A 21,511-nucleotide genomic window follows, 5' to 3' on the forward strand; every position below is an offset into this window, starting at 1 on the left:
GACATTGAGGTTCAGAAAAAGCGGACATCCACCCAAGGACACAGAGCCAGAAAGGGGAAGGGCCCTGGGGCTGAAGCAGGGGTGCCTGACCCTACAGGGTTAGGGCACACAAAGAAAATGCCAGGGGTGGAGGCCCCATCAGCGGCAGTAGAGGCCAAGCTAGAGAAATGGGGTGTGCAGGGAGTGCCCGGCCACCCCCTTACCCTAAATCCTACCCATACCCCACCATCCACCCACTACCCCGATGCAAAATCTCCGGCCCCTGGCCCCTCCGGGAGGGGAATGAACTGGAGCCTCCCGGAACGGGCCAAGTGGGAGGGGCATGGGAGGGCTGAGCGTGGGCCGAGGCTGCCACCTGCTGGACAAGCCGAACCCAGGCGCAGAGGAGGTGAAGAGGGAGGAGAGGAGCCAGTGCCGTCAGGTTGGATGGCCCCCCGCCCCGTAATGCAGTGTCCATCATTTCTTCTCGTCCCAGGCTTCCACCCCCCAGGGACTCCTAGGGCCAAGTGCGTTCATGCCCCTTAACTCACCCCACACTCTCTGCAGTCCCATGGCACATAGTGGAGACACAGAAGGGGAGACTGAGGCCCTGAGGATTCCTCAGTGAGGCAGGGGAAGAGATCTGAACACCTGCCCATGCCTGGCACGGGACAAGGCATCGCACGTGTGTTGTGCACTGAATCCCAGCCACTGGCCTGGAGCTATCAGAAGCCCCCATGTTACAGAGGGGGAACCAATGGACACAGGTGACAGGTGTGGGGTTGAGGCTGGAGCCCTGCTACTGCCTGACAGCCCCTTCATCCCTAGAATCTCATGTGAGGAGAAGAGGGAGAGGGGAGAAGCCCTCTCAGCTCTGCCAGCCTGGTACTGATGGGGAGCCCCTCACCAGCCATGGTGGGCTCCGAGCCCAGAGGCAGGGCACCCCCAGGATGCAGGCGAGGACGGTGGTGTTGGCAGGGAAGATGGAACCATCAGGGAAGACCAGGAGCCCCAGCGAAGAAAGAGGCACCAATACTGGAAGCCAAGGCCACCCCAGTAGACAGAAGGGAGGCCAGAGGGATCAGTGATTTGCTGAAGGCATCTGGTCCATGGAGTGACAGGGCTGGAAGGAGAAGCCAGGGCCCTGACTCTGTAGCCGGGGCAGCCTGTGCACCACAACAGCTGCCTGCCGCCAAAGCGGGTCCATCCTGGGGGCCCACCTCCAAGTGTGGCCACTGGGATGGGGCACATGGAAGTTTCTAGAACAAGGCTTGCAACTTGACGAGTGCATGTGAGGCTTGTTTCTGGGGGCAGCTGAGCAGAGGGGTCAGAGCAAGGCTTTGGGCCCCAAGAGATCACTCAGTGTGTGACTTTGGGCAATGGCGTACATCCTCCTGAGCCTCAGTTTCCTTATCTGTAAAGGGAGATAATAACTTGCTCCTAGGGATTCTGGGAAAACTGAGTCTCAGGCACAGCAAATGCTAACATTGGTCATCAGATGGGATGAACCTGACTCTGGGGGACGTCTGTGCCCTGAGGGCTTGCGTTTACACACACACACACACACACACACACACACCCTCAGCCAGATGCTGGGGCAGGGGACAGTTCCTCATTTCGGACACTGACTGCCGGTGGGGGGATGTGGACGGGGTATTGCTGTGGTCAGTCTGGCTCAGCACCCAAAAGAAAGTGTCAAGTCAGGGAAAATTCTGGGAAAGGGGATGTGGGATTGGGGGAGGGCACGAGAAGGGGAGGGGGCCCAGCCCTGCTTTGGGCAATCCTTGCTCTGACCACTCTGACACCGTGTCCTCTTGCCTGGGAGAGGGGAAGCAGATCTGAGGACATCTCTGTGCCAGGCCAGAAACCGCCCACCCGCAGGTGAGGCCCGGACCCCTGCCCAGGTATGGGCAGATGGCCGTTTCCTCCACCTTCCACCACCTTCCTGAAATGTGGTGCCAGGGGCAGCTTGGTGTGTGAGGGGTAGGAGGGTTCCCACTCCTGCTCGGCCCCGGGGCCTGGGCTGAAGAAGAGGCCCCACCATCCATCCATGGTGAGGCTCCTGAGGGAGGCAGGAAGGCGAGCTCCTGAGGGCTGAGGAGGACGGGCCCTGGGAATGAGAGGGTTGGGGGCAGGTGAGGGGCTGGCGGGGACAGCTCAGCTCTCTCCCTCCCAGTGCCTTCTCCGGGATGGACGTGGGGCCCAGCTCCCTGCCCCACCTTGGGCTAAAGCTGCTGCTGCTCCTGCTGCTGCTGCCCCTCAGGGGCCAAGCCAACACAGGCTGCTACGGGATCCCAGGGATGCCCGGCCTGCCCGGGGCACCAGGGAAGGATGGGTACGACGGACTGCCAGGGCCCAAGGGGGAGCCAGGTGAGTCTGCTGGCCTGGTTTGGGGGTTTGGGTCTGGGGCAGGGATCAGAGTGTCTGTCTGGGGCTGACCAAGGGGGCGGGGGACAGTAGGAAGTGCTTCCCTTGCTGCCACGCCTGCCCCAGGGCAGAGTCGGACTCTCATGGTGGGTCTGGCTCCTCTATCCTCAGAGCCCAGGCTTCAGGCCACCCCACAGGTGAGCTTGGGCCCAGTGCACCTCCATGCTCCTCCTCCTCCTCACCCGATTATAGGGAGGGAATAAGAGTGCCTGCCCCCAAAGGTGGCCAGGAGGCTCAGAGGAGACAGTGCAGGGAAAGTCTTCTTGCCCTGCAACATGGGCACCTGGGGAAGCTGGGGCCCACACAGTGAATATATCCAATGCAAGACTGCCAGGGTTCAAATCCCAGCGCCACTAATTACCTCTATGTGAACCTGCACAAGTTACTTAACCTCGTAGTGCCTCAGTTTCCTCATCTGTAAAACGAGGAGATGGTAGCACCTGCTTCACAGGGTTGCTGTGAGGATTACGTTAACTTAAATATAAAACAGTCCTGAGCACCTGGGAGGTCTATACAGGTGCAGGCTATTTTATCATTGGTTTTAGCAGAATCCATGCTCACCTCCCTCCTTAGGATTCAGGATAGTTGGAGGGGTGGGGAGTAAGAGGTCAGGATCGCAGCCAGAGAAACTTCTGTTGGAGGTCCACAGGCAATCCTTGGCATAAGAGAAGGGGGCTGAGGCTATGAATGGGTGACTGGGGCTGGAACTGGAGCCCTGGGGGGTGTGAGTGCCTTGTCTGTGAGTGAGCTGGGCACGTCTCAGATGCTGGGCATGCCTGGAGCCGGCCTGGCGGCAGAGGTGATGGGGTGACAGAGGCGGTGGAAGGGAGGGAGGCCAGTTGAGAGGAATGTCCTTAGGAGTGGTCCCACCATCATCTTCCCTCCTGGATAGATGGAATGGCACCAACATTCCAGAAGGAATTCTCCAATTTAGGGTGAGCTTAGGGTGAGCTCAAAGCTCAATGAGGCCTCCAGGTCTGCCATTTTCCAGGAGCTTGTACTTCACAGCTGCCTCTCACCATCTCCCTGCCCAGGGTAGCTGATGGCCACCCGTGATTGAGCCCCCAAGTCCCAGGTGTGGTCTCAGTTTTAGGAAATGATAAAACCGAGGCCACAATCCCTTGAAGAAGTGACTGACCCTCATTTTGCAAATGTCAAAGCTGGGGTTCAGAGAGATTGAGCAACTTGTCCAAAGTCACACAGTGGGATCCTGTCCAGCTCCCGAGTCCACATTCTCCACCACTGCCCTCGGCTGCCTCTCAAGCCCCCTCTCTATTGCTGTTTCCTGGCCCCCTCTCAGTTGGTGATTTGAAGACATCACGAAGGATGAGGCGCTGCTCTGCTCAGCATCTCTGGCAGCCATCACGAGGACCAGACACTCTGACACTTCCTGTGGTGTGCCTGGCACTGTGCCTTCTCCCACTCCACCCTTTCAGGGACTCCCTCTTCTATTATGCCCGTATCTCAACTGTGCAAATACAGGCTCAGGGAGGGAGGTCACCCGCCCAGGGTCACAGGTGTGAAGGCCAGGTCTGCTGGGTCCCGACCCCACACTCCTAATGCTGAGGCCTAAGAGGTTCATAAGCCGTAGAGGATCTGTCATAAATGGGTCTGCACAGACACCCAGCCTGATGGAAGTCAGAGGAGGAAAGGAAACAGGAGGGCTGATGGGGGTGGTCAAGGAGGGCTTCCTGGAAGAGGAAACTGGAGTCAGCCCTTAAAAAATGGGTATGATTTAGATAAGGGGAGAAGAATCTCACAGAGGCTCAGATCATCAGGGCTGGAACCGAGTGAGACACTGGGATCCTCCAGACTTGAGTTAGAGACCTGACTCCACCTCAAACTGGCTGCACGGCCTTGGGCAAGTCTCTGACTCGGCTTCCTCATGGGTAACATGAGGGAAGTTGAACCAGGCCAGCAGTCATGGGGGCTGACGTGGGCTGAGTGGGGCTAGTGTGAGCTGGAGAGGGCAGGCCCTGTAGTGGGGTGGCTTCTATTCGGCTCCATCCAGTGGTTCCCATGTGCTAACCCGGGGAGTCCATCTCAGGAGCGGATATAGGTCCTGTGGGACTCTGAAGCTTATAAAATGTTGAGGGTCCTCTATGAAAAATAATACAAAGTGACAGATACGCTTGATTGCAGAGGTGAGAGCGGTTACAAAAATTTACACATGTGACAAAATTATATTGGAACCACACACACACACACACACACACACACACAGTGTATATAAAACTGGTGAAGTCTACATAAGCTCTCTGAATTCTAGGAATGTCAGCCTCCTGGTTTTGACCTTATACTTTAGTCATGCAAGCTGTGTCACTGGGGAAAACTCGGTGAAGAGTCCCTGTTCTTTTGTTTCTTCAACTTTCTTTGACTCTATATTTCAAAATAAAAAAGTTGAAAAAAATTAGAAATACAAAATTAGGCAAAAGGTCTTTTTTTTTTTTTTTTGAGACAGAGTCTCGCTGTCGCCCAGGCTGGAGTGCAGTGGCGCGATCTCGGCTCACTGCAGGCTCCGCTTCCCGGGTTCACGCCATTCTCCTGCCTCAGCCTCCCGAGTAGCTGGGACCACAGGCGCCCGCCACCTCGCCCGGCTAATTTTTTGTATTTTTAGTAGAGACGGGGTTTCACTGTGTTAGCCAGGATGGTCTCGATCTCCTGACCTCGTGATCTGCCCGCCTCGGCCTCCCAAAGTGCTGGGATTACAGGCGTGAGCCACCGCGCCCGGCTGGCAAAAGGTCTTGAAGGGGCTGATGCAAGTGGACAGAACCTGAAACTTAAGCTGCCTCTGACCAACCTTCTGATTTTTTGTCAGGAAGGACTGAGAATTTCAAATTTCCAATAAGTTCTGAATTTGTTCATGCTGGGCTCCAATTAAAAATTTTAAAAAACATTGTGCAGGCCAAACAAGATATTTGTGGCCACATGCCATCTGTCCGTGGGCTGACAGTCATGGCATCTGAGATCCCGCCCAGCTCTGAGCTCCCTACTTGCTTCATCACAAATGTGGAAACTGAGGCCAAGAGACAGGGAAGTGCCTTAGACGAGGTCAGAGGGCAGGTCGGTGGAGAAGCAGGACTTGAACCAGACTCTCTCTCTCCCCTCTAGCCAAAGCCTAACTCCCTGCACCCTCCTCCTAGGGAGATAACCCATCTATGGGAAGGAGATTCTAGAGACCAAACGCTAGCGCTGTGTTCCCCAGAAGACACCCTCCCTGTCCTGGGTCCCTCCTCCCTGTCCCCCACCCCATCATTTTCTCTCTGCCTTCTCCATCTCCAGGAATCCCAGCCATTCCCGGGATCCGAGGACCCAAAGGGCAGAAGGGAGAACCCGGCTTACCTGGCCATCCTGGGAAAAATGGCCCCATGGGACCCCCTGGGATGCCAGGGGTGCCTGGCCCCATGGGCATCCCTGGAGAGCCAGGCGAGGAGGGCAGATACAAGCAGAAGTTCCAGTCAGTGTTCACGGTCACTCGGCAGACCCACCAGCCCCCTGCACCCAACAGCCTGATCAGATTCAACGCGGTCCTCACCAACCCGCAGGGAGATTATGACACGAGCACTGGCAAGTTCACCTGCAAAGTCCCCGGCCTCTACTACTTTGTCTACCACGCGTCGCATACAGCCAACCTGTGCGTGCTGCTGTACCGCAGCGGCGTCAAGGTGGTCACCTTCTGTGGCCACACATCCAAAACCAATCAGGTCAACTCGGGCGGTGTGCTGCTGAGGTTGCAGGTGGGCGAGGAGGTGTGGCTGGCTGTCAATGACTACTACGAAATGGTGGGCATCCAGGGCTCTGACAGCGTCTTCTCTGGCTTCCTGCTCTTCCCTGACTAGGGCGGGCAGATGGGCTCGAGCTCCACGGGCCTTCCACCTCCCTCAGCTTCCTGCATGGACCCACCTTACCGGCGAGTCTGCATCCTTGCCTAGACCATTCTCCCTACCAGATGGACCTCTCCTCCAGGGAGCCCACCCTGATCCACCCCCGCTGCACCCCCCACCCCATGGGTTCTGTCCTTCCTCTGAACTTCTTTAGGAGTCACTGCTTGTGTGGTTCCTGTGACACTTAACCAATGCCTTCTGGTACTGCCATTCTTTTCTTTTTTTTTTTTTTTTCAAGTATTGGAAGGGGTGGGGAGATATATAAATAAATCATGAAAACAATACATATGCCTGGCTCAGATTCCTCATTGCTGATTCCTTGAACTTCGGATCTTCAACTTTGCATCAGTCATAGCTGTCTGTGGGCTCTGGACTCAAGGCATCTGGTTGGTGCTCAGGAAAGCTTGGCTGCCAGTGTTGGGACACTCAGCACCATTTGGCCTGGTGGGAAAGAGATGTTCTAAGTGTGGTTACATGCTGCCAGAGGTCCCCAAGGGATCATCTGCTGTCACTTTTTTGGGGGGAGAGGCACTGCCATCATTAAAGGTATCCAAGCTCACAGGTAAATGGGAGTCAGTTTGACCTCCTGGGCCTGTGCTGAACCTCAGGAGCATTTACCACGGGAGGGAAGTGGGCTTGGGTAGGCCCAGTACAGACAAAGGCAAGATGTGCAATGAATTTGTGCTGAATGAATAAGAAATTGGCGTGAATGAATTAATGCATAAGTGGGTAAGTGAATAACTAAAAGCAGAGTAAATGAGTGAATGAATAAAAATCATAATATCTAACATTTATTGAGCACTTAGTATATGCCAGCCATTACACTAAGCACTTGACACATATTAACTCATTTAATATTCATTATCACAGGAGCAATGACGCCTCATGTCATTCCGTGTTTAACACCAGTCTTCCCTCGTAGAAAGGAGGCCCCATGGAGGCAGGGACCATGGCTGATTTGCTAAGAGCTCTCTCTTCTGCACCTAGATGCTCTGAGATGGGCATGAGGGGGAGACAGAGAGAGAAAATTGGCCCCCCAGATGTCTGACTTGCCCCAAGTAACTCACAGACTCTGGGACTCCCAGGAGATCTGAAACCACTGCTGCCCACCAAGTTTTGACTGTGAGGTTGTTGGTGGTTGGACTCAGCCACCATGGTCCTTCTTGGAGGATGATGGAAGCCCACAATTTGATGTTTCAGGTACAAAAAGATGAAAAGTCTAACTCTCCTATGCAGACTCCAGGTCCAATTCTCAGCACCCAGTCAGACTCGAGGCTCACTCTAGCCTGGGAGAACCTGGCCTGTCCTGGCCGTGATCACAGCTTGGTTCCACAAAGCCCCACGGAGTCATGGAAGCACCAGCCATCTGAGGCATGGGCTGTTAAGAGCAGTGGCGCAAGCTGAGTTCTACAACCACCTCCATTCACTTTGGCTCCTCTGTTTGGGAAAGGGGCTGTGTCACACCTCCCTGCCTTTGCCCATGCAGTCCCTCCCACTCATGCAAATCATCCATCCACCTGCATGATATTCACTCAACTGTCAGCAGTCAACACAAACATCACCTCCTCCATGAAGCCTTCTCCGATTTATCCCTTGGGTCCCCACAATGCCCTCCACAAATTTGGGCACAAATTCATGACTCCTTAGAGCCCAGGTTCCCAAATCAGGTGGTGAATAAAATTAACCTAAAGACTTATTTAAAACAAAATAAAATAAACAAAACCAGATTTCTCAACTCCAGGCTGTTTTATAAAGGTCTGGGGAAGCCCAGGCTGTAAATGAATTGGCGGTTTGCAGGGGAATCTGATGCACACAGCCCACCAACTAGCTTTTGTGCACTTAGTCACTTACAGGTCTGCCTCCCCTTTAGACTGTAAGAATCGTGGGGGCAGGGCCCCTTCCATACACACCTGGCACATGACAGGGGCATGAAAAGTGTGTAAGATGGGAAGGAGGGAGAGAAAGACACATGCATGCATACACACATATACGCACATACACATATTTATACATGCATGTAAAGACACATGTACATACACACAGGCACACACATGCATACATACACACATATGCCATACAAACATACACATATATGCATACAAACACATACACATATACAAATATACACACATATATGCATATATACACACATATGTACAGATATACACATACATATATAGGCACATGCACAGACATACACACATATTTGCATACACATACACACATTTATACACATATATACACAGACACATGAACAGACATCCACACATATACACGTACAAAAATATACCTATATACACAGATATACACATACACACGTGTATACACATACACACACAGACTTACACATATATACTCATACAGTATCCACGCAACACTTAGATATATGCATACACACAGAAACACATACACATATACGCATATACATGCACACACATACACACATGCATATGCATGCACACACACTGACACACACACATAGACATCCACACATCCACATACATTCACAGACACACACACAGACACACACACATAGACACTCATGCACATGTACACACAGATATACACACAGACACATACACACATACACATACATTCATACATACATACACATACACACATATATATGCACACACATACACATACAGAAATACACAGTGGGAGAGCAGGAGGCAGGGGTGGAGGAACCCGGACGGTTCACTGAGTCCAGTGCCCCCGGCGGGGACAGCATGAAGGCCACGGCCACGGCATCCACTGCTCTCCTCCACCAACCCCTTAGCTGTCCGCCGGGTGAAGCCGTGAGTGATACATCTTTCTTCTCATTTCTCTTTTGTTTAAAAAATCAATACACCGTTTATGTAGGTCACAGTGTCAGATCAGAAACCTGTACTTTGGAAATGACAATTTTTGTGCCATTTTTATTTTCTATAATTGTTTCCTTGTTGTTCTCTCTTCGTCAGGGGAGGCAAGCCTTTGAAAATGCCAGCTTGTCTGCCTTGCTGAGGGGAGGCAGGGAGAGTTTTTCAGCGGGGCAGGTAAGGAGGGGTGGACATGGGGCAGGAGCTAGGACAAGGCACCCCAAGCTGCAAGGAACCCCTTTCCAACCACAGGAAGGTGAGGCGTGTAGGTTTCTTTTTCCACTCTTTGCAGGGATCAGGGATTTTCCACTCACAATCAGGGATGCGAGTCCAACATTTTGTGGGTACAGAGACCAGCTGGCTCCCATTAGCGGTCAAGGCCCAGGGACCCCTCAGCTCCTGATCCCCAAGTCCAGGCCTCCTTCTAATCCAGGCATGGCTTCTTTGCTCCTGGGTTCCAAGAATTCCATCTTCTCTTCATATAAGTAATACCGTTCCCATGTTTGCAGTGGGTGCCCACCAAGGGCTGGGTACTCAGCTGGCCCTGGACATGGCAGGGAGACCTTGCTGGCCCCCAAAACAGCCCCAGGAGATAGGCGTTCATGCTTCCCATTTCTACACGAGGAAACTGAGGCCAGTAAACATTCCCGCAGCCACATAGTTAGCAAGACGCAGAGCTGGGATTCAAACTGCCAAAGTCCGTGCTCCTAACCCACCTCTGCTGCTTCCTGTTCTTAGCCTCACTGCTTCTACCCCAAATTGACATCCATCTTTTCCCATTGCCCTTAGCCACCTAAGAATTAGAGGCCCAGAGGCCGGGCACGGTGGCTCACGCCTGTAATCCCAACACTTTGGGAGGCCGAGACAGGCAGATCAACTTGAGGTTAGGAGTTTGAGACCAGCCTGGCCAACATGGTGAAACCCTGTCTCTACTAAAAAAATACAAAAATTAGCTGGGTTTGGTGGCATGCACCTGTAGTCCCAGCTACTTGGGAGGCTGAGGCAGGATAATCGCTTGAACTCAGGAGGCAGAGGCTGCAGTGAGCCGAGATCACAGCACTGCACTCCAGCCTGAACAACAGATTGGGACTCCATCTCAAGAAAAAAAAAAAAAGAACTAGAGGCCCAGGGCCACTCGGCTTTGGGAACACTCAGAACCCCTCAACTTGCAACCTACTAACTCGTTTCTCCCTTTGTGGAATCCAGTGCTTCTTCTCTTCACCCTAGCCTGGGTCCCTTTGGGACTATAGTTGACTGAGCTCAGAGACCTTTTGGTTTTATCAAACTTATCTTTCCCTCCTGTTCACCCATTGCAGTTAACACTTAATTTCCACCAAGCTGCATCCACAAGCCCAGTGAATTTCCATCTTCAAGCACAGATGTTAAGAGGGCCCTCCAGCTCTTGGTGCTTGCTGGTCATCATGTTGTCTGAGATGCAGCCACAGGGAGAGACTGATATCCTAGTGCCAGGGATGCCAGCTTCCAGGTCTGCATCTGCCACTTCCATGAGGCGTCGGCCCCAGCAGTCACGTCTTTCTGTGACATTTATCACAGGAGCAGTGACGCCTCATGTCATTCTGTGTTTAACAACGGCCTCCCCGGTAGAAGGGAGGCCCCAGGGGGGCAGGGACCATGGCTGATTTGCTAAGAGCTCTCTCTTCAGTGCCTAGCACATGCAAGCAAACACTAAATATTCGTTAAATGGTGGATCTCTCCTCTGGGCCTCAGTTTCCCCACATATGAAATCAGGAGGATGGGCTGAGTGACCTCAGCCCCTCTCCGGCCCTAACTTGGCGTGATTCCAGGATCGAGAAGAAGCAACAGGCCCCTGCCTGGGCCTGTTATTGTCATCAGCTTCAAGCCCTGCTGGAAGCAGAGGGAGGGGTATCAATAAATAATGAACACATTTAAAATTCATTATGAGATTATTTTCTGAAAACAGGGAAAGAGCAGGGGCACAGAATGGGAAGGAAGCAGAAGAGATGAGCCCAGAAAGGGGAAGCCTGGGACATGAAGTGATATTAACAATGAACACGTGCATGGCCCTTTACAGTTTACCCCCAGACACTTCCTCCCTCATCATTTCCTCCATTATCCTCTCAGTGGCCTGTGAGATACGTATCTGTAGAGCAGGTACAATTATGGTCCCATCCTATAGCAGAGAAAATTGGGGCTCCCTTGGGGCTCCCTTGACCGAGAACACGTAAACTGGCAAGTGGCAGAGACGGGATTGGAATCAAAGTCTCTGACTCTAAGCCAGCGCTCAGGCAGCGGGCCAGCCACACGATGCTCACTGAGGAACACCCCTGCCCAGTGTAGAAGATCACGAGGTCAGAGAGCCTGGGAGGGTGAGCTGTGGATGTTCCCCCAGGACGGCGTGTTCGCCGCACAGCTGCTGAGTCGGCAAAACCAAACTTGTCACCCACCCATCTCATTTACAGTAAATCCGGTGGGTTGCAGAAATAGGACCTGAAACTGCCTGAGGGCAGCAGGGTGGGGGGACAGTGGGGGGACGGGAAAGGGGCCAGCCTGCTGGGCCATGGGAGGGGACCGTCAGGAGAAAGCCCTTCCCGCCTCTGCGGAAGGGAACTTCCGCTTCGGACCGAGGGCAGTAGGCTCTCGGCGCCTGGTCCCACTGCTGCTCAGCCCAGCGGCCTCACAGGACACCAGCTTCCCAGGTGAGGACGGGGCTTGGCACCTGGGGGAGGCTGGCAGGGCCAATATGGCAGAAAGTGGTGATTCCGTAAGCGTGAGCTTTGCGTTGCCTGCCTTGGAGCCAGCTGGGCTGTTTAACAGTGCAGGTAGCTGGGCCCAATCCCAGACCTATGGGACCCAGCTCTCTGGGGTGAGTTGGTGAGTCTACTGCTACCCAGGGCCTAGCCTGATGGGCAGGCCACCTAAAGCGGGAGCCTGGCACATAGGAGCTTTGGCATCGCAGACACTTGAGCTGAGTCCGGCTCTGCATCTTATGTGTTGGTTATCTTGGGCAAGTCACCTAACCTGTCTCAGCCCGGCCCCCCTATGGAGAACAGAACCTCTCAGCACTGCTGTGCCCTACAGGAGATCAAGCTTACAAAAGCTTAGTGCATGCCCTGGCTCAAAATTTATCAGTAAACCAGAGGCAGGAGTGGGATTATAACCCAGTCACTCCTGCCCAGCCCAGCATTTCCCCAACACCTTGCTTGTTTCCTCATACTCTGCTGAGAAAGCTCAGCTTGACTCTTCCAAAGAAATAAGGGGACGTGCAGGTAGAGTTACGATGAGTTCTCAGCTAGCACTGAGTGAGCACAATGTTTGTGCAGCAGGGGAGTGGGATGTGGCACTGCACGGGGCAGGGGGGGGACCTTATTTCTTCTAAGCACCTTCTCCTGTCATCCTTCTGGCAGCCCTGTCAGGTTGAAATCAGCATTGCCAAGAGGCTCAGAGAGGTTAAGGCACTTGCCTGAGGTTATGCAGCCGGTAGCAGATGGGGCTTTAAAGTCAAGTGGGCCTGACTCCACGCTGGGGAAGGGGACTGCTGGACCGAAGGAGATGGAAAGGTCAGAGCCTGGGGGGAAGACAGGAGAAACCAGGCTGGCGATGATGATGGGCTGGCACAGGCAGGAGGCAGTTAAACCAGATGAGTTGTAAACCCTAACCCAAGGCTGAAACTCGGTGGCTTTTGAAATGGGCTAGAACCAGCACTTTCCCACTCCCCCTGCCCCTGGCTTCCCCAGGAAGCCTAAGTCCTGTCAGTACGCTGCTCCCCACCCACTCCCCCCACCAGCTGGTCGCAGCTCTCCACCCCTGGCTGCCTCTAACTGATAGAGCCCCTCTCTGCAAGCCCAGTCTTTCAAAAGGATTGTCTTTTTTTACTTCTCCAACCATCTTCCCTGCTGTTCGACCACTCAGGAATTCTTGGATGACAGTGATAATAATAAAATAGCTAATATTCATTAAGCATTTTCAACATGCCAGGTTCTGTTGGAACCTGTAACTCATGTCCTCGCACATACCCTATGAGGGAGAGAGTAGCATTATCCCCACTTTATAGGAGGGTAAACTGTGGCCAGAGAGAAGGAGTGATTTCCCAAGTCCCTTAGCTAAGAAGCAGTAGAGACCTTATGTGAACGCTGAGTGTTGCTTTCCTTGTGACACTACAGGCTCCCGCCACCAGGTGAATGTGTGCTGCCTAACAAGAGCAGCAATCATCGTGGTGGTAAAAAGCCACTTTCACCGAACACTGACCATGTGCCTACCACTACTCTTGGCGTGTCCCATGCATTAGTCCTTTTATCAGGCTGTCTGGCTTCAAAGTTTATGTTTTTACCACCAGGTACAGTGGCCTCTTAACATAACATTGAGTTTTAAGATCCAGTGGATGTGGGTTTGACTCCCAGCCACACAGGAGCTGTGTGACTTTTATCAAGTTGCTTGCCCTCTCTGATCCCGTTTCCTCATCTGTAAAATGAAAAAGCAAGAGTGCATTCTCAGGGGCTGGGTATCAAATTACATGGGATAATGGCATGTAAACCATCTGGCTCAGAGCCTGACCCATAAGTACCCAACTTATTAAAGTTGTTAAATTGCCATTTTGTAAAACCTTTAGCAAGAGCAAGAGTGAGAGCTGATGCTTATTCGTGGATAAGAAGGACCATGCCCCTGAGCCACCCTGTCTTCAGAGCATGGAGCCTGACAGAACCTAAAGCTGTCACCAGCATTCCCTGGCCACACTCATCTTTACAGCTTCCTTTCCTTGGTGCACAGTGTCTGGCATAACTCAGGGCTTTCAGCAAGAAATTGATCAGGACTAGGCTGAGGGGCTGAGGCTGGTTTGCAGAGCATAGGAGCCAAATATCAGTAGGCTTTGTCTGGCCCCAGGGAGCCCTCCGCATGCCAGACTCTGGGGTTGGTACAGCCAGCATGAGGCAGAGAGGGTAGGAATTTGGCCACAAACATGCTGTTAAATAGTTTGCTGGGTGATTTTTGGGTAGGTTGCTTTCTAAGTTCTGATCCTCAGTTTCCTCATCTGCAAGATGGGAAATTCATCACAACCCACTTCCCCAGGTGCTGTGACGATCAGAGAACACCAGCAATAGCTGTAGCAGCCACAAGTCCCAACGAGAGCTTGGGGCTCAGGGCTTTGTGACTCTTTCCCATCCGTGGTCTCACCTGGGTCCCTGTGGCCACTCTGGGAGGTGGGCAGAGACCACTCTGCTCCCCCATTTTAAGAGAGGATACAGTTCAGCCTCTGAGGAAAGGTTTCCTGGAGGAAGAAGGCTTTGACCCAAGCTTCGAATGATGAAAAAAAATTTGGATCTGGGCAAAGGTGGAATGGGCTGCCTCAAGAGGTAATGAGCTGCCCATCACTGAAGTGGTGCAAACCACGGATGGAAGAGACCTTGGCAGAGATGTCATTTCCTCACACTCTGCTGAGAAAGTTCAGCTTGACTCTTCCAAGGAAATAATGCGATGTGCAGCTAGCTTTGTGATTAGTTCTTAGGGCTGAGTGAACACAACGTTTGTGCAGCAGGGGAGTGCGATGAGGCACCGCACGGGGGACCTTGGCAGAGGTGTCATTGAGGAAACTTAAGAATAGGCTGAAGGGTCCTCGGGAACTTAAACATGGAATTGCCATAAGCGGTAATTCTTCTCCTAGGTATAAACCCCAAAGAATGAAAAAGATACTCAAATCCTTGCTCACAAATGTTCATAGCAGCACTCTTCACAATAGCCAAAAGATGGAAACTTCCCAAATGTCCACCAATGATGAGTGGATAAACAAATAGCCAAGCAAGACGGTTCGTGCCTGTAATCCCAGCTACTCAGGAGGCTGAGGCGGGAGGATCGCTTGAGCTCCAGAGTTCGAGACCAGCCTGGGCAACACAGTGAGACCCCATCTCAAAAAAAACCAAAAACCCCAAAACCAAATTGTAATATGGTCTATAAGTGGAAAGACACAAATGGTATTTTCCTCTGCTCTCACACCACAACGATCAACACAGAAGACTTCTGTGACCGAATGTGGGAGGTTTCTCCCCACACACCAAGCAAGCAATCAGATCTGCTGGGTGTCTTTCCACTCAGTTCTGACACTGTCTAGAAACAGCATCAGACCCCACAGGCTGAGAGCTCAGTCCCACAAGACTGCTTCCCCTCAGACACCAGTTGCAAGTCCAGGCCCCCAGAACTTCTGACCAATTAGCCTCAAGTGGGCGTTCTCACAACCCCCTCCTTGGGTTTGGTTTCTTTGCTAGAGTGGCCCACAGAAGTCAGGGAAATGCGTTTACCTGTTTATTATAAAGAATACTATAAAGGATACAGATAAGGAGATGTTCACGGTGAGGTATGAGAGAAGAGGCGTGCCACTGTCATGCCCAGGTCTCTGGGCACGCTGCCCCCCTGAGGAACCTCCTCGTGTTCAGCTATTTGGAAGCTCTCTAAACCTAGTTCTTTGGGATTTTTGTGGAGGCTTTATTATGTAGGCAAGATTGATTAAGCCATTGACCATTGGTAATCAATTTAACCTTCAGCCCCACTCCCCTCCCCAGAGGTTGGGAGGTGGGGCTGAGAGTAGACCCTCTAAGCCTGCCTTGGTCTTCCTGGTGACGAGCCCCATCCTGAAGCTACCTAGGGGCTGGCAGCCATCAATCAATCATGAGCATACAAAAATACCTCACTTTGGAAATTCTAAGGATTTTAGGAGTTGTCTGCCAGGAAAGAGGTAGAAGACCAAATATATACTTTGCAATATCACATGTATCCATACAATGGAGTATTATTCAGCTATAAAAAGGAATGAAGTACTGATACATGCTACAACATAGAAACATGGGTGAACCTTGAAACATCGCCCTAAATGAAATAAGTCAGACACAAAAGGTCACATGTTGTATAATTCCATTTATATGAAATAATAGGAATAGGTAAATCCATAGGGACAGAAAGCAGATTCATGATTGTCAGGGGCTTGGGGAAGGAGGATTGAGAAGAAGCTGCTTAACGGGCATAGAGTTTTATTTTGGGGTGATGAAAAGTCTTGGAACTAGATGGAAGTGAGGGTTGCACAAGACTGTGAATGTATTCAATACCACTAAAATGCTTGCTTTAAATTGGTTAATTTTAAGTTGTAGGAATGTTGCCTCAGTTAAAAATATATAGGCTAAGGGTTAAACTAGATGAACTTTAAGGCCACTCTGTCCTGAGAGCTGATGGCATGGAACACTGGCCATGCTGACCAGTTTGAGACAGCCCACCAGCTTCTTCCTAGTTCTTTGGGATTAAAAAGGGGCCATCACTGCCCTCTTGCCAGAGTCACAGCTCTGAGAATATTCTACCAGCAGAAACAGCCTGGTATGCTGGCAGGGACATCGGCTTCATTCCTTCCTGTATGACTCTGAGCAAGTGACTTGTCCTCCCTGAGCCTCAGTGTCCCCTTTGGTGTAGGAATCACAGTAGATGCAGGGATGCTCTAAGCATGCAAGGTGGCCCGTTCATAAGCAGCACCATACCCTGAATTCAGAAGCTCTACTGAAGAAGAGCTTTGGGGGAATAAAACCCCAAACTCATAGGAGCCTGGTTGCCTCTCCAGTCTTGCTTCCTGTCACTTGAACCCTCGCTCCCCTCTGCCATACTGGCCTCCTGCTGATCCTCAACATCCTAGCCTCTGTCCTGCCTCTGGGCCTTCTCCGTACTCTCTGTCCTCCTGGAACATTCTTGCCCCCACCTTTTCTGGACCTTCAGGTCTCAGCCTAATCATCACTTCCAAGAGTGGCTTCCCCTTGGAGAAGACTTTCCTGGTGGGAGGACTTCCCTCACAAAACCTGCCACCTCCCACCTCCAGCCCAGTTACTCTGCCTCCCGGCATCCTTCCCTTTCTTTCAGAGTACCAATCACAGTCTATCACTATTTCTATTTACTTGTATGCTGACCCGTTTATATCTACCTGTTTAAATCTGTCCCCACTAGGGGCACAAGACCATGAGGGCAGGGACTGTATTTGTCTTGTTCTTCACTGAATCCCCAGCACCTTGCACAGGGTCTGGTAGATAGGGGACAATCAGTGAACTGTGGATGGAGGAATGGATGGATGGAGGGACAGATGGAGGGATGAATGCAGGGATGGAGGGATAGAGAGATGGATGGATGGATGGATGGATGGATGGATGCAGATGGAGGGATAGAGAGATGGATGAATGGATGGATGGATAGATGGATGGATGGATGCAGACGGAGGAATAGAGAGATGGATGGATGGATGGATAGATGGATGGATGGATGCAGATGGAGGAATAGAGAGATGGATGGATGAATGGATGATAGGATCACCATGGTGGTAACCTCTCACATTGTCTTCTCCTCCACAGGAGACGTCTGACACAGTATGATGATGAAGATCCCATGGGGCAGCATTCCGGTACTAATGTTGCTCCTGCTCCTGGGCCTAATCGATATCTCCCGGGCCCAGCTCAGCTGCAGCAGGCCCCCAGCCATCCCTGGCATCCCGGGTATCCCTGGGACACCTGGCCCCGATGGCCCACCTGGGACCCCAGGGATAAAAGGAGAGAAAGGTACCATGGGATTTAGCGGCACACTGGTAATACTGACCAAGTTTCCCGTCTCCTGCCTCCCAAGTCACAGTTGCCTACCTTTGAGACTGCAAAAGCACTGGCAAATCCAGCAGCTTGCTGAACCCTTGCAGTAACTTTGCAAGGAGGGAATTCTGATTCCTGTTTTACAGAGAGGAAAACTAGCATCTAGAAAATCTACTGACTTACTCAAGGTAGCCCAGTAAATGTTGAGGCTAAGACCAGACCACAGATCTCCTACCATTAAATTCAGGTGGAGAGAGAGTGCCGCTGTGGCCACAGAGTCCTGTGTTTAAACTTACCTCCTGGGCAAGTGACTTCTCTCTGAATTGCTATTTCCTCACCTGTAAGATGGGGGCAATGGTACTTTTGTGGGGTTGTCATGGGGTTCAAATGAGACTCCCCACTGTGAAAACTCCTCTGTAAAATTTGGTTTATTCATTCATTTAACCTACGGTTATTGAGCAACCCTCTGTGCCAGTCACTCTCCTCACATAATCTCATCTAATCCTCACAATCCCACAAAATATCTTCATCCCCATTTGACAGATGAGGAGGCTGAGCCTCAGGAAATGTGACTCAGTCAAGGTGACACCACTACGAATGGCAGATGTGACACGCAAAGCACATCTCTCTGTCCCCAGATCCCATCTTCTCAGGCCCTATTCTCTGCCACTCTACTGGAAAATCGGTTTTATCTTGTGTTGTGCCAAACCAAGGGGTAGTGGCTGCTTGGGGGGTGGAGTGAGAAGGAGTCTAAAGTCCATTTCCAGGAGCAGCAAGAGTGAAGGCCGTGGTTGATTAGGGATGTCTGCCAGGGCTGAGGGATAGAGGGGGACAGCACTCATTATCCCTGCTCTAGCCTGAACAAGGGCCCCCACACAAGCTGGGGAGGAGGGCCGGCCTAGCACCTTCCTCAGCAAGGAGCCATTCCCCTCCCCACGGGCAGCAGCCCCCATGAAGGTCAAGCATATCACAGACTCAGGAAGCTGGGCTGGAGGGAGACCCAGAGCCCCTGCCTGACACTGCCTCCTTTGTTTTACAGATGGGAGGCTGAGGCTCAGAGAGAGGCAGGGCCCTGCCCAAGGTCTTAGCGCAGGCCTCCTTCTTTTGGTCTCAATGATCTCATTTCTTTGGCCTCTGCTTTTCCAGGGCTTCCAGGGCTGGCTGGAGACCATGGTGAGTTCGGAGAGAAGGGAGACCCAGGGATTCCTGGGAATCCAGGAAAAGTCGGCCCCAAGGGTCCCATGGGCCCTAAAGGTGGCCCAGGGGCCCCTGGAGCCCCAGGCCCCAAAGGTGAATCGGGAGACTACAAGGCCACCCAGAAAATCGCCTTCTCTGCCACAAGAACCATCAACATTCCCCTGCGCCGGGAGCAGACCATCCGCTTCGACCACGTGATCACCAACATGAACAACAATTATGAGCCCCGCAGCGGCAAGTTCACCTGCAAGGTGCCCGGCCTCTACTACTTCACCTACCACGCCAGCTCTCGAGGGAACCTGTGCGTGAACCTCATGCGTGGCCGGGAGCGCGCACAGAAGGTGGTCACCTTCTGTGACTATGCCTACAACACCTTCCAGGTCACCACCGGTGGCATGGTCCTCAAGCTGGAGCAGGGGGAGAACGTCTTCCTGCAGGCCACCGACAGGAACTCACTACTGGGCATGGAGGGTGCCAACAGCATCTTTTCCGGGTTCCTGCTCTTTCCAGATGTGGAGGCCTGACCTGTGGGCTGCTTCACACCCACCCCAGCTCCCCCTGCCAGCAACGCTCACTCTACCCCCAACACCATCCCTTGCCCAGCCAATGCACAGAGTAGGGCTTGGTGAATGCTGCTGAGTGAATGAGTAAATAAACTCTTCAAGGCCAAGGGACAGTGGTCTAATTCAACTCTGTGTCCCAGCACCTGGCACACCAGAAGTGCCATGCTCAGAAGTGTTGGTTACATGAATGAATGAACCGTGAATGAATGAAGTCTCTGTCCGTGTGCTGCTCTGTGCCAGCCACACAGTGGGAGGCAGGGGTCCAACACCAACTATGCTCCCAGCGGTAGCCTACACCTTTTCCTGATTCTCTCATTAATCCTCACACTCCTCCTGGGAGAGAGGGCGCATCGTGCCCAGCTTACAGAAGAGCAAACTGAGGATCAGAAGGGATGAAGGGATTGTCCACAATCTCACAGCAGGTCTGGGATTCAAGGGCAGGCCTGCCCATTGATGGCCTGAGACCTTTTTTAAAGGCAACATGTCTAGGCCAGCCCCTAAAGGGGTTCTGTGCTTGTCCCTTCCCATTACCCCTATCAAGGGGTCCTCCTCCAAGGCTTTAACTGACCTTGGAGCAGGAACCTTTCCCTCTTTTATTCTCCCCACATGCCCTTCCTCCCAGTATCTTCCCAGCCTAGCACAAGCTCAGCCATCCAGTTAGAGCAAATGTCACTCCCTTGCTCAAAAACCTTCAGTGGCTCCCCACTGCCCACCAGATACAGTCCCAGCCCATGAACCTGGCCTTCCAGCCTCACTCTATTGGGCCTTTCTGTCTTCTAAACAAGCCCACCTCAGTGCCCTTCCTCACGCTGTTCCCCTACCTAGAAGCCTTCCACTCTGCCCATCTACCCATCCTCATTCAAGCCACACCTCCTCCCTGAAGCAGGAACACCCTAGCTCTCGCACGGTCACTCCTCTGGCCTCCTCTAACCCCGGAGCATGCACAGCCAGCATTTGGCTCCTCACCCTGTCTCCCCAGCTAGGCTGTAGCTCTGCACCCTGCTCATCTCTGAGCCAGCACAGAACCCATGATGGACAGCAGCCACTCAGTAAAGATTCATTGCCTGATTGGCTGAGACCACAGGACTAGGACTCCAGAGTCCCGCCCAGCTCTGCACCTGCTCTTCTCAGCCTCTCCTACTAGCCCCACCATCAAGACCTTCAACCAATCCTGACCTGAGATAGGAGGGATTTAAGATATTCCCATCTGTGTCAACCAGTCCAGCCTCCTGTTTGGCTGGCCTGTCTCTCAGGACTCCATTCATTGGGTGCAGCTTCTGCCCTATCTCCTGGGCCTGGGGCCTGGCCTTGATGACCTGCCCTAACCCCAGGCTGTCCAACCCAGACCTAGAATCTTTTCTCCAGGTGCTGGCCCTTATTTCTGCTGCTCAGCCCTTTCAATGCAAACTGCCTGGCCTTTGACTCTAATACTAGTAGTTATGATAGTAATGGTCACACCACAGTTGAATTGCTGTGTGTCTAGTACTTTGTGCACATCAGCTCATTGAATCCCCAACCACAACTTCTAGGAGGAATACAGTATCATCCTCATGTGGCTACATGACAAAAAATATAAAACTCAGAGAGGGTAATCAATTTGCCCAGGGTCACACAGCTGACAGCTACACAGCCGGGTTTGGAGCCTGCTTCTGTTTGCCTCAAAGTTCATCACCTCCTTGCCACCCACATATGTTGAAACCCCTTCTGCAGCAACACCCCTCTGCAGCCCCATGACCTCTCATCTGAACCCATCTGACCTCAGGAGTTCACATTCTCGAGCCTCTGCAGTTGGGTCCATCCATGCTAGGCTACACTGCACCCAGGGGCAGAGCTGGCTGCTAGTGGCGAGCATGCACCGAGCACCCTATCTTGCTGCACAGACCCAGGCAGAGCTGGGCTTGTCTGAGAAGTCAGAGCTCCACACTCCTGCCTGCTTGTTTCGGGAGCTCCCTTCAGGATGCCTGGCTCTTCTGCAGGACCAACCCTCCCCTGACCCCTGACCCATAAACCCTGGCCCTGCCTCCTGTCCT

The 21,511-nt window shown here is 52.4% G+C and overlaps 2 protein-coding genes across 4 annotated transcripts; both read left to right on the plus strand.

Moving 5' to 3' along the window:
- The first annotated feature begins 1,776 nt into the window (after nucleotides 1–1,776).
- On the plus strand, nucleotides 1,777–6,574 carry C1QC (complement C1q C chain). Of its 3 annotated transcripts, none has more exons than XM_032759227.2 (3): nucleotides 1,777–1,860; nucleotides 2,156–2,349; nucleotides 5,689–6,574. In XM_032759227.2, exons 2-3 carry the CDS (start codon nucleotides 2,169–2,171, stop codon nucleotides 6,243–6,245), a joined length of 738 nt encoding a protein of 245 aa, XP_032615118.1. In that variant the 5' UTR covers nucleotides 1,777–1,860; nucleotides 2,156–2,168; the 3' UTR covers nucleotides 6,246–6,574. The 3 variants fall into 3 exon arrangements, with proteins under 3 accessions (XP_032615118.1, XP_032615119.1, XP_032615120.1); XM_032759228.2 differs by having other exon boundaries at nucleotides 1,780–1,883; XM_032759229.2 differs by lacking the exon at nucleotides 2,156–2,349 and having other exon boundaries at nucleotides 1,782–1,860.
- A 5,158-nt stretch (nucleotides 6,575–11,732) lies between these two features.
- Nucleotides 11,733–19,695, plus strand: C1QB (complement C1q B chain). Its single transcript, XM_032759226.2, has 3 exons — nucleotides 11,733–11,826; nucleotides 17,494–17,697; nucleotides 18,868–19,695. The coding sequence occupies exons 2-3, from the start codon at nucleotides 17,511–17,513 to the stop codon at nucleotides 19,440–19,442; spliced, it is 762 nt and encodes a 253-aa protein (XP_032615117.1). The 5' UTR covers nucleotides 11,733–11,826; nucleotides 17,494–17,510; the 3' UTR covers nucleotides 19,443–19,695.
- Nucleotides 19,696–21,511: the final 1,816 nt, after the last annotated feature.

This window comes from Hylobates moloch, unplaced genomic scaffold, assembly GCF_009828535.3.
Source record: "Hylobates moloch isolate HMO894 unplaced genomic scaffold, HMol_V3 SCAFFOLD_9, whole genome shotgun sequence".
In the NCBI taxonomy this organism is placed as follows: Eukaryota; Metazoa; Chordata; class Mammalia; order Primates; family Hylobatidae; genus Hylobates; species Hylobates moloch.

Excerpts from the sequence above, each read along its gene's own strand:
- C1QC (XM_032759227.2), top strand. The coding sequence starts at position 2,169 with ATGGACGTGGGGCCCAGCTCCCTGCCCCACCTTGGGCTAAAGCTGCTG. Across the intron at positions 2,350-5,688 it reads AGGGCCCAAGGGGGAGCCAG|GAATCCCAGCCATTCCCGGG; the intron begins GTGAGTCTGCTG and ends CTCCATCTCCAG.
- C1QB (XM_032759226.2), top strand. The coding sequence starts at position 17,511 with ATGATGATGAAGATCCCATGGGGCAGCATTCCGGTACTAATGTTGCTC. Across the intron at positions 17,698-18,867 it reads AGGGATAAAAGGAGAGAAAG|GGCTTCCAGGGCTGGCTGGA; the intron begins GTACCATGGGAT and ends CTGCTTTTCCAG.